Genomic DNA, 14,017 nt, shown 5'->3' with positions numbered 1-14,017 from the left:
TGAGCCACACCATGTGGCATTTATACGTATATACTAATGTAATAGATAAATAAATAAATAAAATAAATAAATAAATAAATAAAAAAATAATGTTAGTGAACCAATAAATAAGGAGGGAATTAAAACAAGGGTAAACAAGGCTAAGACATTAAAAACACTAAAAGCCAGAACGTTTTGAGCTGTTACCAGCTCATTTTCAGCTGCAAAAAGCACCAAAAAATAAATAAAAAATTGAGTGGCGACCTGACCCCAGTTGTTAACACGTAACCACTGAACTGTACCTAACATCCAAGGCAGGCATAGTAGTGAACCTCTAGTGAAGCTGTTTGTTAGTGAACCTCTTTCATCAATGTGGGACAAAAGAACGCAATGCATAAGTACCTGAAAACTTCCTTCACATATCCCATTAGTTCTGGTCCAATACCACCACCAGGTAACATGGTTACAGCATGGCGACCTCCATATTTGGCTTTTGGAATTGGGGTCTGAAATAATTGGAAGAAAAATTAGCATGATGCCTACGATACTTCACATTTTCAGAAAAGAAAAGGGGATTTTTAGGCACATTGATGAGAACTAAATAGCTTGCCAACATAGAAACCAAGTAATAGTGAGGAATTTCTTAGTCTGGCAGAATTTTCACCCCTAAGAATTTTATCCTTTCGAGTTGTACTTGTTAGGCACTTTTCAAGGCCGCACAACCTGTGTTTAATTACTGCTATGCTTTTACTTTGTCTCATTGAACAGTGATGTCAATCCACTTTGAAAACATGAAATTATTTTAAAAGAGGGAACAAAAGAAAAGAAAACAAACGAAAAAGTTTGAACTAAATAAATAAAATTGCTCCATTGAGTGATATAGTATTTTCAGTTTTGGTCAGTATTTTGTGCTTGGAAACCTTCTGAAGGTTTATAATTCTTTTCTCATTTCTCTCCTTTTATTTTCAAACCAAAAAGGGGAAAATTAGGTAATTTCATGAATTTGAAAAGAAGGTACAACCTCATGGGCTGCTTTCATAATTCTGAGAAAGTTGACGCGAGTAAAATTCCTATTGCACTTGCTATGCATTACTAGCTACCAACAACAACCTTGATTCTAGGTGACAAAAATATGATATTCCAAATAACAAACCATTTTTTCTGATCTAAAAGAATGGGTCTAATCTACTAAAAGTCATCTACAGCAACCATTACTAAAATCAACTGTTTGTCAGACGGCACTGAATGTATTGAAACATTTAGAGGAGCATCTTTGAATGTAGAAAAGTAAGTAATAACAATAATAATAAAAAAGCAGGTACGTTCTCTCTCCAAATAACTTAGCTCACCTTAACTACTACTATAAACCTACAATATGGTTCAAATGATAATTAATTGAAAATAATGCAATCGTAAAAAAACTAAAAATTAAGAGATAATGAATACTCAAAATTGTAATATTAAATTGATTACTAAACCTTAATTTTTATACGATTTAATTGCGGTAGGGAAAATGCTCATATGAGCACAATTTTTCCTCAGAGAGATTACTTTTTTTGACAGATTTTTCAAGGGAAAATATGATACCTATTATACGTGTTCTTGCCTATTGACCCTTGCTCCAAGCTTTGCTGTTAAACTATACAGAGGAAGGATCACATAATAATTCTCTAGATTGTTTAGTTTCTGATGTGTGTGCTACTAGTTTGTCGGTTTTTTCCTATTCTTCGCTGAATTTCAGGGCTTCTTTCTCAACTATTTTTCATGATTTATGAACCAAACTTTCAAAGTGTTTAACATTTGTAGTTTTACTGTTTTAAAGATTGATTGTTTTGAAGAAGGGTAGCCATAAAGCAAGGGTACTAATTCTCTTTGAGCAATTACTTTAGTGGGTTTGAATCTGAATGAGATGCGTCATTATTTTTTTTCATTTACTCTTTCTCATTTATATTACCGATTAACATCAATACCTCCTGACATAGGGAAAAGTCCAGATAGAGAAATATTCTACAATTGTGGCTCTAGTCTACAGAAATTCATTACGCAAGACCTTTAAAGGTAAATTTGATAACTGACCGAATGAAATTTTGCGATCGGAGAAAAATTGAATGTTTGCTGAAAATGAAAATTGAATCACACTTTATTATAACACATTTCTTCCTGGATATCTTTTGAAGAGGATAAAATTTTGCTCATTACACAACTGACAAAAACAACTTCTCGACAGGAAACACTTGATGAAACAAACCTAGAGGAGAGAACAGATGTAAAAAGTGTGGAACATACATTTCGTGAGACATGAATTAAATTGGTAAGTCACCGCGAGTATTAAAACTTTCAACTATATATTCCTCAAATTGTTGGCCATACTTTGATATTCTTACTATGAATTTTTTTCATTTTCCTATGTTCCATTTTCTCAGCACTACCTAGGTACGGACTTTTCAGGAGTGCAGAAAGTTCCAAGCTTTCCCCAAATTCAATTGGTCTTTGCTGTAAAAATCACCTGTTTTTTTTACAAAATCACGGCAATTTACACATACTTACAGAGCCATAAAAAGGACATCATTTTGAAGTTTTTTTTTGGAGGGGGAAAGGGGATTTTTAGATGGAATGCCAGTTTGAAAAATGGGAAGGCCAGGAACTCATTGGATTACTATAACGGTTCATACTCAGTAGCAACTTGTAGCAATTTATAAGTTGAAATTGAGAAATCAGCAGATTAACTTACAGACTTCCTTCCAGTAATGGAAAAATTCCATTACAGCGCAAGTAACACAACAAAACGATAAAAAATGGATGACTCACCACTTTCTTGGCAAAAGGGTGTTTGTGCTGAACATCATAAGCAGATAAAGCAGCAACCTGAAAAGAAAGAAAAAAGTTGATTAAAAAACCCAGCTTTGGACCAGAGCTTGTAAAGATGTAGTATAATAAACAGAATAATTTGATTCGCTCAGGAGAAAAGTCGATGAAACAGGCAACTTCTCGCAATCTGTGATCTTTGCTGCAGGATGTCAGTTTCATGACATAGGATAAAATTAAGCATTTTTTCCTATTAGAATTTTATTTTGAACAGGATAGTGATTCATCAATTAAAACTTTAAACACTTATTCACCACTAATTAGGTAGTTTTCTACTTTCTGCCCTTTTGTAAGAAAGGCCATACTCGTGTTATTTGGGTTTGGATTTCTTCAATACCTGCCGACTTGATGTTCCTTGCAGAGACGTGAGTCGAAATATAGCTCAAAGTGCGATGACGTGAATTTGAAAGTGGCAATTTTACACATGTAAAAGCATATTTTCGTTTCATGAGTGTCTTTTTGTGAGATTGCGATTTTTTGTTCCATTGCCAACCTTTGATTCTGTTAGCGCCTTAAAGTTACATTTCCACTGATTCGGTTAGGTTCAGTGCCTAGACAAGTAAATCTTAGTTCATTTTGTTTCGTATGCATGGTATTTGTCCAGTTTCTACAGGTGAATTTGTGCTTGATCAATCCAAGGAGTGAAAAATTGCAACCTGCAGCCTGAGTGTTGAAATTTGTGTCGGCACGGCAAGAATCGAAAATCGATATATTACGCAATGCAGATAGGGCAATGTCTTGTCTTATCTTGCCTACATAGCCAGTTATAGTATCAGCAATCAGGCTGCTGATCGGAATCTATTCATTTAAACAAAAAGTGCATAAAGTACTTAGAATAAAATCTGGTGGAAGAGTAGGGGGAATGGGAGACGTGAGAGGGAAAGGGATAATGATGGATGACACCGCAAGAGTGGCATTTGGCGCAGTGACACCTCTCACGGGTAGTCTACAGGGAATCATGATAGTAGTCCCATTACTAAACTATATTTAGTTGTAAGAATGATAATTAAGGAGAATAGAGAAATGATGCCATTTTATTGCACATAAAAAAAAACCGAAGGTTAAAATTGGTCACAGTAGGTAAAATCCTTCCATGTTATCGGAATCTCAAAATTAGACAATTAGCGATCTGATTGGGACATAACTGAGATGATGAAGGAGGATGGTCGCTTGTTCCAACATTAGAAAACTTTAGCCTCAATGAACACTAGCTTTCTGTTCAAAGTTGAAAGCTCACAATCAGGAAAATTACTAAAGGTTAAAAGAGCATTCGAAATCAACTTAATGTCAGAAGCCCTGGACTGTAATTTTTTAAAAACTTGGAGTATGGAAAATAGGATGGCTTTACCTTGCGTGCAGGGACTGTAATTCCAGAAAAAGATGAAAGCTTATTTAATCTAGCACACAAAGTTCCAGCCATTTCGAATGTTGGGCTAAAAATTTGTTTTCAACTGTGTTCCAAATTTGAGGTTAAAATCATTAAAATTTCAAAAATGGTGAACGGTGAGTACCGCCGATGCAATTAGCGGTTTGGTGAACTCCGGATTTTGAAGGTCAGCAAAAATCATAATGAGCTTATCTCAAGTTTCTATATGAGCCCTAAGTACCGTTGAAACACACTGTTACGAAGGCTCACAACAATCATTCACTTCATGTATTAGTCGATTGGTCGATTGTGATGATCTAACCATAGTGATCTAACGTGCTTTTGCTTGGGCTTGCTGTGTTCGACAACTGAAGACCGAAAGTTTATAATTTTTCCTCGATTCGCGAACCAGAATCAAACGGCGAAAACTTGAGTGTAGTAGAAGGATAAATTGTGGTGCTTCTTTTTTCAAACTTAGTTGAACGGAATTTTTCGGTAGGTTACTTCTCATGCGTTGCAATCAAGTTCATCTTGCCTCTGATCATTCCTCTCTCCTTCGGTAGGATGTGAAGTAACTTAGGTTACCCGAATTTACAGAAGCATTTCCTCTGCTCCAGGTAATTAATCTCTTCTTTCTCGCTATAATGTTCACAAATGCGGCTAAGGTTTTCAGCGGAGTCATGATTTGCAAGGGTCTTAATGTCTTCAATCTTTCTTGCATCACTGCGCTTCATGTGAACATGTGACTTTGAGGCCTTGAAGTGATTCTCAAACAGTAGCAAGGTACACTCTACTACAGGTATGGACAAACGGGGTGCCGAAGTGGCAGTGCTGAGAAAACAGGCGATTGAGTGACGTATGAAGTCGTACCGTCCATATGCCGCGCAGGTTTTCGCAGTCGTACTCTCGATTCTGTCAAATCTACGCGTTTTGACGACTTTCTAAAATTCCATTTGTCCATACCTGTAGTAGAGTGTACCTTGAACAGTAGCGATTCCTGTCCAAAAAATTGAGGGAAGCTGAATTGGTGCAACAGCTGGAGGGGGGGAGGGGGGAAGTCTGATTCTACACTTATTTTTATTCCATTTTCAGTGAGTTTTAGCTGCGTTGTCGAAGTAAACTGTTAGGGACCGTTGGGCAACGGAATTACCCGATTCCAAACGCTCGGCGTTGTTCGACTCCGTTTGGAATGCTCGATGTCCTGGACTGTTTACCGAACGGAAGTCAACAAGTCATCGGTCTCAGGAGGTAGTTGAGAGCGTTGAGCAAACCTGTAAATGTAATTGTGCACGCGGTGTTACACTTAAAACACAACAGTTTTTAGTCAACAGTAGCTAACAGAGATGCTTTCCCCAACGGGTAAGTCAGCGGTCACGTGATGTCCATTAGCGTTGAGCAGCCGAACGCGAACGGAAAGTTTACTTCGACAACGCACCTTTTATCTTGTGCTCCATAGATTTATCCGTATATTAGTAGCCAAGTGATCAGCATAAGTAATTAGCTCCTAGAATTTTATTAAGAAATGAAGAAAGCAATGGAGAAGATACTACTGCAAGGGCAAAGAAGGAAGGGGATGAGAGAAGTAAAGACGGAATATGCGCCTAAGTGGCCCCAGCTCCAAGTGTATGCTACTGGAGACGCAGCGTACCAGCACTGTTGTTACTGTAGCCTGATATACGACTATCAACACCCAGCAATGCTTCCTGTAGCTCCGCGAGCCAGAGATGGCTAGCCCGCACGCTGCAGTGACTTCTACGTAAAAGCGGTGTTGTCACATTTGCACTCTGGCGCTAGATGATCCTCACCGCTTGGCTTCGCTTCCCGCTACCATACATAGTGTGAAACGATTTTCGTATTGCTGTCAGTATAATTTTTGAAAGATTATTATTGCGGACTCATCGTATGTTGAGACAAATGTCAATCTCTGATTACCTCCGAATCAGCACCACTCAACAGGTTAATACATGCTGTCAGATGGCACCACTGATGAGTGGTGATCTAAACAATGCTCGACTTTTGTCTCAACATATGATGAGTCCGCTCTAGTGTACTTGAAAAAAAAAATCTTTTCCCATTACTCAGGGGCAGCAGTGCCTTCCTAGCGAACACGGAGAAATTGCCACTGCGCTCAAACCCAGCCAAGATGTTGTGTTTCCTCCATTGTTCCGATAACTAATGTGTTAAAAGCACCCTCATGGCTATAAGCAGCTAGTTGAATATCCGGTCTAGCGAAACAACAGAGCAAATGAGTGGTGCAATCGGCCAGCTGCAAATGTTCATTTTGGCTCAGTCTTGTCTTTTCAGTTCAAGGAATGTCTAATTTGATCTCAGAGCGAGTCTGGTGACTGACTTTCTCTTCACAACACAGAGCCTACGCCCAATGAGATTACACACATTTAAGTAGACCGTGATAGAAAATTTTCTAACATTAGTTCAATGTAAAAAATAAATTGAAAAATCAAAATGGCGGATCTTTTGCCGCAGTCTTTAAATGTGTAAACTTATTTTGCATGAACTCAGCTTTGTCTCGCATTTACAATTTCATTGACTTCTGTTGCTGTTTCAGTCTCCAATCCATGACAATGCCACCAAATCTCGCGATGATAAGGTCTGTGACTGCAGCATCTGTCTTCAAAACATGCAACCATCTTAAACATCTGAAGCTTTTACCTTCCACGACTTTGAATCCTATTTCAAAGCAAAGTTTTCATATTGCTAGTAATTCATGTTCTGATAAGAAAGGACATTACTATGACCCATTTGCGCCTGGAGGCAAAGGTAAGAAAGTTACCTCACAGAACTTAAAAATGTTTTTATCAAGAGGTATTATTTTTATGTGCAGGGTCCTTTCAGAGCATATTTTTAGTTAATGAGGACTATTGTTTGCATTAAGGAATCACTACTTTTTATTCATTTCATAAATAGCATCGTGTGGCATCAGTTTCTCTGTAGAGGTTGAAACTTCGGTGTGCCAGCCAGAAATTTTAGTTCATAATTTCAAAATGCAGTCCATTTGCCATAGTAAAAATAAAGTGTTTGGTCATTCCCATTTCAACTTTGTAACAAATTCGGTCAGCTCATTCTTTGCGTTGACCTTAGCTGTATCTGGTCCAGCAGGCTGATTATTGAAATTGATCGACAAAGAAGACATACTGAGGGAGTGAAGAGCGATCCTTATTGAAATTGATGGACACAAAATACTTAGGGAATGAGGAGCAATCCTATTGGTTGAAGTGGGTGGCAGTGGGTGGTTCCTACAGATCAAGGGGAGAAAATGATGGACTAAATACAGGGTCTATTTTGGGTTGTCTTCAGTTAGTCTTTTGTCTACCTGCTCTGTCCATTTCAACCCCCCACTTCCCCCCATAGGATCCCTTTATACCCCTTTTGTCTTCTTTGTATTTAGGTTTGTCTCTCAATTTCAATGATTGGCCTGCAGGCAGCACTGCCGTGCTGAGGGAGAACCCCTCATGAACATTCAAGAGCGTCCAAACTTCTCCACTTTCTCGGAAATTTTTTTTTCAAATTTACATATAGCTCTTGGAGCTAATCCAACGCTTAATTCTCCTGTCCTCTTTCACCCAGCTCCATATGACCACTGCCTAAAGCTATCAAACTTAGATCACCCGGCCAAGAGTTGAACCTCTTGGTCATAGGGTTAGCTCTACAACCACTACATCTCAAGAAAGCGGACATAAATTTTTGAGTAAAGTCATGCTTATTTTTCCTTTAAATTTTCAGTTAGTTTAGATCTAAAAGGGAGAGAAATTGTCTAAAGAATTAATATTTCTTACTTTTTCGGTAAATTAATTTTCATTCAAAGAAACATGGCAACATCTTTAGGCCCATATGGTGTTCTTCCTTAGAATGTCAGAATAGTTGTCAAAATTTGATTTTCTCCTTGCCTCAAAGCACTAAGTAATAAATAATAAGAAAAGAAAGCATTTATGGCTGTTAATACCTCTTTTATGAGTTCCGCCTGAATTTTTGGCACTGTATGTCCGCACCTCCCACCACAATTATCAAGAATTAATACGCACGATATGCTCCTAATTGAGGAAAAAGTCTAGTTTCAATGAATTTTTGAGGTTTGTTAAATTTGTGTTACTTGTGGGAAAATGCACCCACCAGTTGTGATAAGGTTTTTTTTTTCCTTCCTAGAAATAATATTTGGGTGTTTTTTTCTATTTGCTTCCAGAACTAGCATTAGAAATTAAAAGTACTGATGACCAACTTCTCAAAAATTTGGAACATGTAAATTCTGTGGAAGATATCCTTTCTCTAGTCCGCCGTCATTTGTCAGTAATGAATGCTTCCCATAAAAGCCACGCAATACTAGCACTCTTCAAAAAGTACAAAAATAATTTGTAAGTATGTACACTTTTCAAACTGGGTATCATTTGGAGGTCTGATGCCTAAACATATGAGGTGGTGGGCGCAGAAAGTGAATTGCTTAATTGCAATGTTTCAGAATCTTGAGTGCTAATTTTTATTTAGAGAGAAAACTATTGAGTAAATTTTCTGAAATTTCACGTTTTCAGCATTGTAAAATCATTAAGAGTGTTCAGTAAAAGTTACAATAAATAACTCTCATTTGCTTCAATCATAACAGAGGAATGTCAGCGGAGATTTCGAGATAACGCACATAGCACTTCATATGGACGTATTTATAGTAAAAGGAACTATGTGCATAGGGTTTGCGTGCAACAAAGTTCCTTTTACCATAAATATGTCCGTATGGAAGTGACTGCCACAACGCAAAAGAGACTTCAAGCATTCAGCAGAGACAAAATTTTCAAGAGAGCAATTCTTGTCGGATTGCATTGAAAAATCGGATTCTACAGTTTTAATGGAGTACTCACCAGTGCCCGATAGACTTTTTCTTGGGCTATAAAAGAACACGTTAGGATCTTGTTCTTGGGTTTTTCCTCCTCCATTGGTTTGAGAAAATACCTCTAGGTGATGCTTGGAATACAAGTGAGGGAGCAGAGGTTTCTCAGTGAGCAGCACATCCTACTGTTTTCATAGTATGCCAGCACTCTGACTTAAGTCAGGGTTGCCACAGTCAGAAAAAACCAGGAAATATCGGAGAGTTTTCAAAAGTTGAGGAAAAATTGTCACCTTTATATGCTTTCTACAATAGGTTTGACGCTTGAAACAACAAATTTTGCTTGTAAATTATTTAAGTTATGTCTTCTTAAGTATCTGGCATATCTTCTAATGTTGTTGTAGGGAAATTTATCGAAGTGTGTCAAGGGAATTTATTTATCTCTAAATTCTGTGGCAACCTTGAATTCTTACTGTTTTCATCATGTGCCAGCACTTCGCTGTCTTATTTATCACCTAATATTTAAAGATGAATGTCAAATCCATACCAGGCTTCAATAATATCTGTTGCATAGACCAGGGGTGCAGAAGCTTCCCAACCTCGCGACCTGCCATTAGCATGCCGTTCGTGTGAAATGGGAGGAACGGGAACCTATGTCAGGACGAAAAAATTGGGGAACCTCTTTTTTTAGGGTTTAGAGGGAGCTTGACTGTTGAGTGCGCTGCTTCCAGGGAACCTAACTGTCAAGCACGCTGTTTTGGGGGAACCAAACTGTTGACCGTGCTGATTTGAGGGAACCCAACTGTGGACTGCGTTACTTTATGTGTCACGCAAAATTCTGCGAAAACTTAAAATTAGGGAACCCTTGGAAGTTTCTGCACCCCTGGCATAGACTGCAGAGCCATTTGAATGGAAAATGGGTCTTTGCGCCCTGTCACAGAATCGTGCTTAGCTGATTGCAGCTTTTTATTTCTTATAAAATAATGAGATCCATCCTCTTGTCCAAAAATAGAAAAAAGTCTAGGGGATCAAGCAAAGAAAAGTTCTAGAAAGAAAAAGAAACTCTGAACCTTTATTTTATGTGTTTCAGAACATCCTTGTCCAAAGAAGAAATTGTACAACAGACCGAGTTTAAAAATCTGTGCAATGCCAGCGTAAGTCACCTCAGGTTGATGGAGCTGAGCGATCAGATCAATTGGCTCAAATGTTTGTCGTACTTTAGAGTTCCTGCAAACACGCGCATCATGCAAGTGCTCCTGAATCTAATCTCAAAGCAAGTGAATCACCTATCAATTCAGGAAATCGTGTACATTGACTTTTTACTAAGTCATCAAGATAAATGTCCGCTGGTCGATGCCCTTCAAATCGCCTTGCCCATTGTGTTCGAAGTGAAAGTTGAAAGAGAGGTAAATTCACTGAGTTTTAATTTTTTTCTGGTTCATGCATTATTCCCCCTAGTGATAGTGTTTAACTACTTGAAGTATCACTCCAAATTTTAAGTGTCAGCCTACCCTCAGAGAATAAACTCATTCTAAGCTATTTTTTTAAATTACAAACAAAACAAGCAGTTGTTTGTTAAAATGATGTATGAAGAGTAACTTCTCTTGTTCTTTTTATTTATATCATACTATTTTATGAAGAGAATTACCCTGAACTTGAAAGATTTGTGTAGCAGGTGGATGGTTAAAATTTTGAGTTTTTTAGCTGGACAAGACATGATTAAGATGAAATGGAGTGATGTGATTGGTCAAGTCAAATCCTCTGCCCTCCTTCATTCAGCACTCTGAAGTGTGACTCCATCAGGCCATCGTGGTTCTTACTGCTGTGTGAAAATAACAGGGTGCCTACGTGTGAAAAATGTACATATACGCTTAAAAAGCAAGGATTTTAAATCACGGACTAGTGTGGAAGTTGGAGATAAACTCAAAAAAAAGGCTCAAAAGTATGAAATTTGTATGCATTATTTATATTACAATGTTCATGCAAAATCTTAGTTAGAATCCGCATAATGAGTCAGTTAAGCTGGGGAGGGATTTGCCTGCTATTAGTCGAATCTTACAGTTTTCTGTACAAGAAGAACGATGCGCACTTTGAAATTTCACGAAAAATTGTCTCCATGGAGATATAATGCTTCGTTCTTAGGGGTACTCAAAAACATGTTTGAACCGACCGCCGTGAATCTTTGAATCTATGCGTCATAGACGGGAAGATGGCGGCGACGAAACCAACCTGCTTACTACCGCCACGCTGCCGTTGTTGACATCACGATTTTTCGTTTGAGATTAAGGAAATTCTGTGTGAATGTTTCACATCCTGCATAAATCTGTATTGCATTCTGATTGAAAAGCTTAGAGAATTAAGAACAATGGGTATGAATCTCAAGCAAAGTAACCTACATAACCTCCAATTAACCAACAAAAACACACTGCCAACGCGACCCCGCCGTGTGTTCTTCCACTACGCGTTCCGCCGCCATATTAATTGTGACATTTACATTCAAAACCTACAAGCACGCGCGGTTCAAACGTCGTTTTAGGCCACCCTACCTTTGGCTTTTTCAAATAAACTTTTCTCCCGTTTGCAATCATCAAAAACAACCAGGAAAAAAACTGTAAGCTTTGGTCACTTACTACTTTCGAATGACACAGTTAAAAAAAATGACTTAACTGACTCATTCATATCCTTCCTTCAGATATCCCACTCTCCACTTTCCGAATCCAAGCTTCCACATATTCTATAAGAATATGTCCTTATAGGTGTTCAGAATGTGATTCAGGCAAGGAAAAAGTGAAGAAAAGACAATGAAGAAGAAAGGATTTCAGGCAATGGGAATGGGGAGCACAGAAAAAGTACGGATAATGAAATGAAAAACCAAGGATTTTAGATGATCATGTACTTGCAGATGCCTCAAGTACTCAATGTAGGTATATAACACAACCTAATCAAGTCAAATTTCCCTCTCATCCTTTCATTTTTTATTTAAAATCTATTCCAGCTCTGACGTTTGATTGACATCCTTTTTTTATTGCAGATGGATAGCTCAAATCTAGAATATCTTCGAGAATGTCTTCAATATGCTTCAAGCAAATCCGTGTCAAAGTCATGCTTCAATTTTCTGGTCTCTCTTTTATCTGCTTATGATAGAGATATTCCACCGAAAGTTGCCGCGTCCATTCTGCGATCGTTGTGCGCATGGCCGGAGCACCAAAAAGCGCACGCTATTCTCCTGCTACGAGTCATGGATATTACAGCTGTGTCTGCTCATGAGTTTGATATTTCGGCGATTATTGGCCTTCTAAGCGGAGTACTCAAAAAAGCAGAGCAGCATGAGGCATACCGACATGCGATATTTATCGACGAATTTATTAAGCAGATGCCGAATGTATCTTCCAGAGTCCTCTGGCAGACTGCGATCACACTGTTCACTAAATTGACCAAAGTGGTAAGATTTTCTTTTTCTACGTTTCTTTAATCCTTCAGACATTCATTTCAATAGACCCCAGACCATTAACCAATTCACCTACATTAACTAGTGTACTTGTCACTGCTGTCTCGGGACAATTTCTTATCGATGAATTAACTTGTGCCGTCACTGGTGATTGCTTTGGTTGTGTCTCTCCGACTTTCTTCTAGATAGTGTCATGGGTATTATTCTGAAGATTATTCAAGAGTCTTCTGTTGTCAACCTAAAAAAACTCTAGATTTTTTTTTTTTTTTTTTTTAGTTTTTTGGTCGTTTAGGGTGCCTTTCACAAGAAAAATGTAATCTTCATTTTGTGTACAACACAGTCATTCACAATCATTTCCAGACGACAATCAACAAATATTTTGTAAAGGAAATGCTCATAATGTTGAATATTTTCTCACCAATGGTTCAGGAAAAAAAAAGTGAACTGCAAATTTTCGCAAATGCCTTTATAATTCTATCAAGTTTTTTTTTTTCTTTTTCTATTCACAGGATTTTTCATCACCCTCCATGGCAGATTTCATGTGCCGTAAAATAGAAGAAAATGCTGAGGCTTTTTTGAATACAGGTTTAGGCGCCGAAATGAAAGTAATCCATAGCCTTAGCCGCTATAGTAACCTCAAACCCAAAAGTTGGGATGCAATAGAAACAATGGTACTTGATAAATTTAGGAAACACTTGGTAAGTTCATAAAATTCTGGAAGTTCCATCTGTTTTCAAGCTGATCAAAGGATCCATCCATTTGAACATGCCACAGGCAAGGAATACCGGGAAAGCTGAAAAAGGTCAGGGAAAACCTGGAAAAGTTGTTAAATCACCTTTACTAGCTTTCTACTATGGATTTGATGTTTCAAACAACAAATTTTGCCCGAAAACTATTTCTAATTATGTCCCCTTTTTTATTTGCTATTTATTGTCCTTCTTTACATGAGAAGTTACAATATTTACTTAAAAATATGTGTTTTAACCAGAAGACATTACTATTTTCCATTTTAATCACACCCCCGTTAAAATCAATGATATTCAATTTCAATTTAAACAGTCATAAAAACTATCTAATGACACTGAGAGGCTTATGCAATAAGAACGAAATTCATCGTAGCTCAAATGTTCTTGAATTTGTTCTGTTATCCCATTGTATAAACTACACCTTTTGGCAAAATCAAGCGTTAAAAAAAACCTCCTCAGCAGCACAGCAGCAATGCTGAGTTGCCAAACTCAAGTTGCATACCTTATAAGCAGAAAAAGATATTGTATTGTGGTTTCCACCAAAATTTTTCAAAATTTATGTCACGGTGTAACGGCTTGCTAATGGTGAGGCTTGTGAATTCAGACTCTCCTTTGGTTTAAGTAACACAAAAAAATCTTTTGAACCTCAAAATTTTAGTTCAACTCTTACTTTTTTCATCACGGAGGAAATTTTACATGGACGTATTTTCTCTTGATTACTTAAGTCGTCTATTTTTAAAATGCCTGCTTTAAAATGAGTTAGATCTATAATATCAATGTTTACT

The 14,017-nt window shown here is 37.6% G+C and overlaps 2 protein-coding genes across 5 annotated transcripts in view; one reads left to right on the top strand and one right to left on the bottom strand.

The window, feature by feature from the left end:
• The window catches only part of Idh3g (Isocitrate dehydrogenase (NAD(+)) 3 non-catalytic subunit gamma), a 32,439-nt gene extending 28,091 nt beyond the window's left edge, over positions 1 to 4,348 (bottom strand). For all 3 annotated transcript variants that reach the window (XM_019043481.2, XM_019043479.2, XM_019043480.2), the window contains exons 1-3: positions 4,193 to 4,348; positions 2,788 to 2,844; positions 382 to 485 (exon numbers count right to left, since the gene is read on the bottom strand). In XM_019043481.2, the coding sequence (XP_018899026.2) occupies positions 382 to 485; positions 2,788 to 2,844; positions 4,193 to 4,264 (233 nt within the window). In that variant the 5' untranslated portion in view covers positions 4,265 to 4,348. The remainder of the gene's footprint in view (positions 1 to 381; positions 486 to 2,787; positions 2,845 to 4,192) is intronic.
• Positions 4,349 to 4,530: 182 nt separating this feature from the next.
• Positions 4,531 to 14,017, top strand: part of LOC109031757 (uncharacterized) — a 28,916-nt gene continuing 19,429 nt past the window's right edge. Inside the window, exons 1-6 of one of the 2 annotated variants that reach the window (XM_019043491.2) lie at positions 4,531 to 4,827; positions 6,777 to 6,988; positions 8,409 to 8,577; positions 10,129 to 10,444; positions 12,070 to 12,480; positions 12,996 to 13,184. In XM_019043491.2, coding sequence (XP_018899036.2) covers positions 6,787 to 6,988; positions 8,409 to 8,577; positions 10,129 to 10,444; positions 12,070 to 12,480; positions 12,996 to 13,184 — 1,287 coding nt within the window. In that variant the 5' untranslated portion in view covers positions 4,531 to 4,827; positions 6,777 to 6,786. The remainder of the gene's footprint in view (positions 4,828 to 6,776; positions 6,989 to 8,408; positions 8,578 to 10,128; positions 10,445 to 12,069; positions 12,481 to 12,995; positions 13,185 to 14,017) is intronic. The other variant, XM_019043489.2, reaches the window with a different exon arrangement.

Source organism: Bemisia tabaci, chromosome 9 (assembly GCF_918797505.1).
Source record: "Bemisia tabaci chromosome 9, PGI_BMITA_v3".
NCBI lineage: Eukaryota > Metazoa > Arthropoda > Insecta > Hemiptera > Aleyrodidae > Bemisia > Bemisia tabaci.
This window is presented reverse-complemented; position numbering and strand designations above follow the sequence as displayed.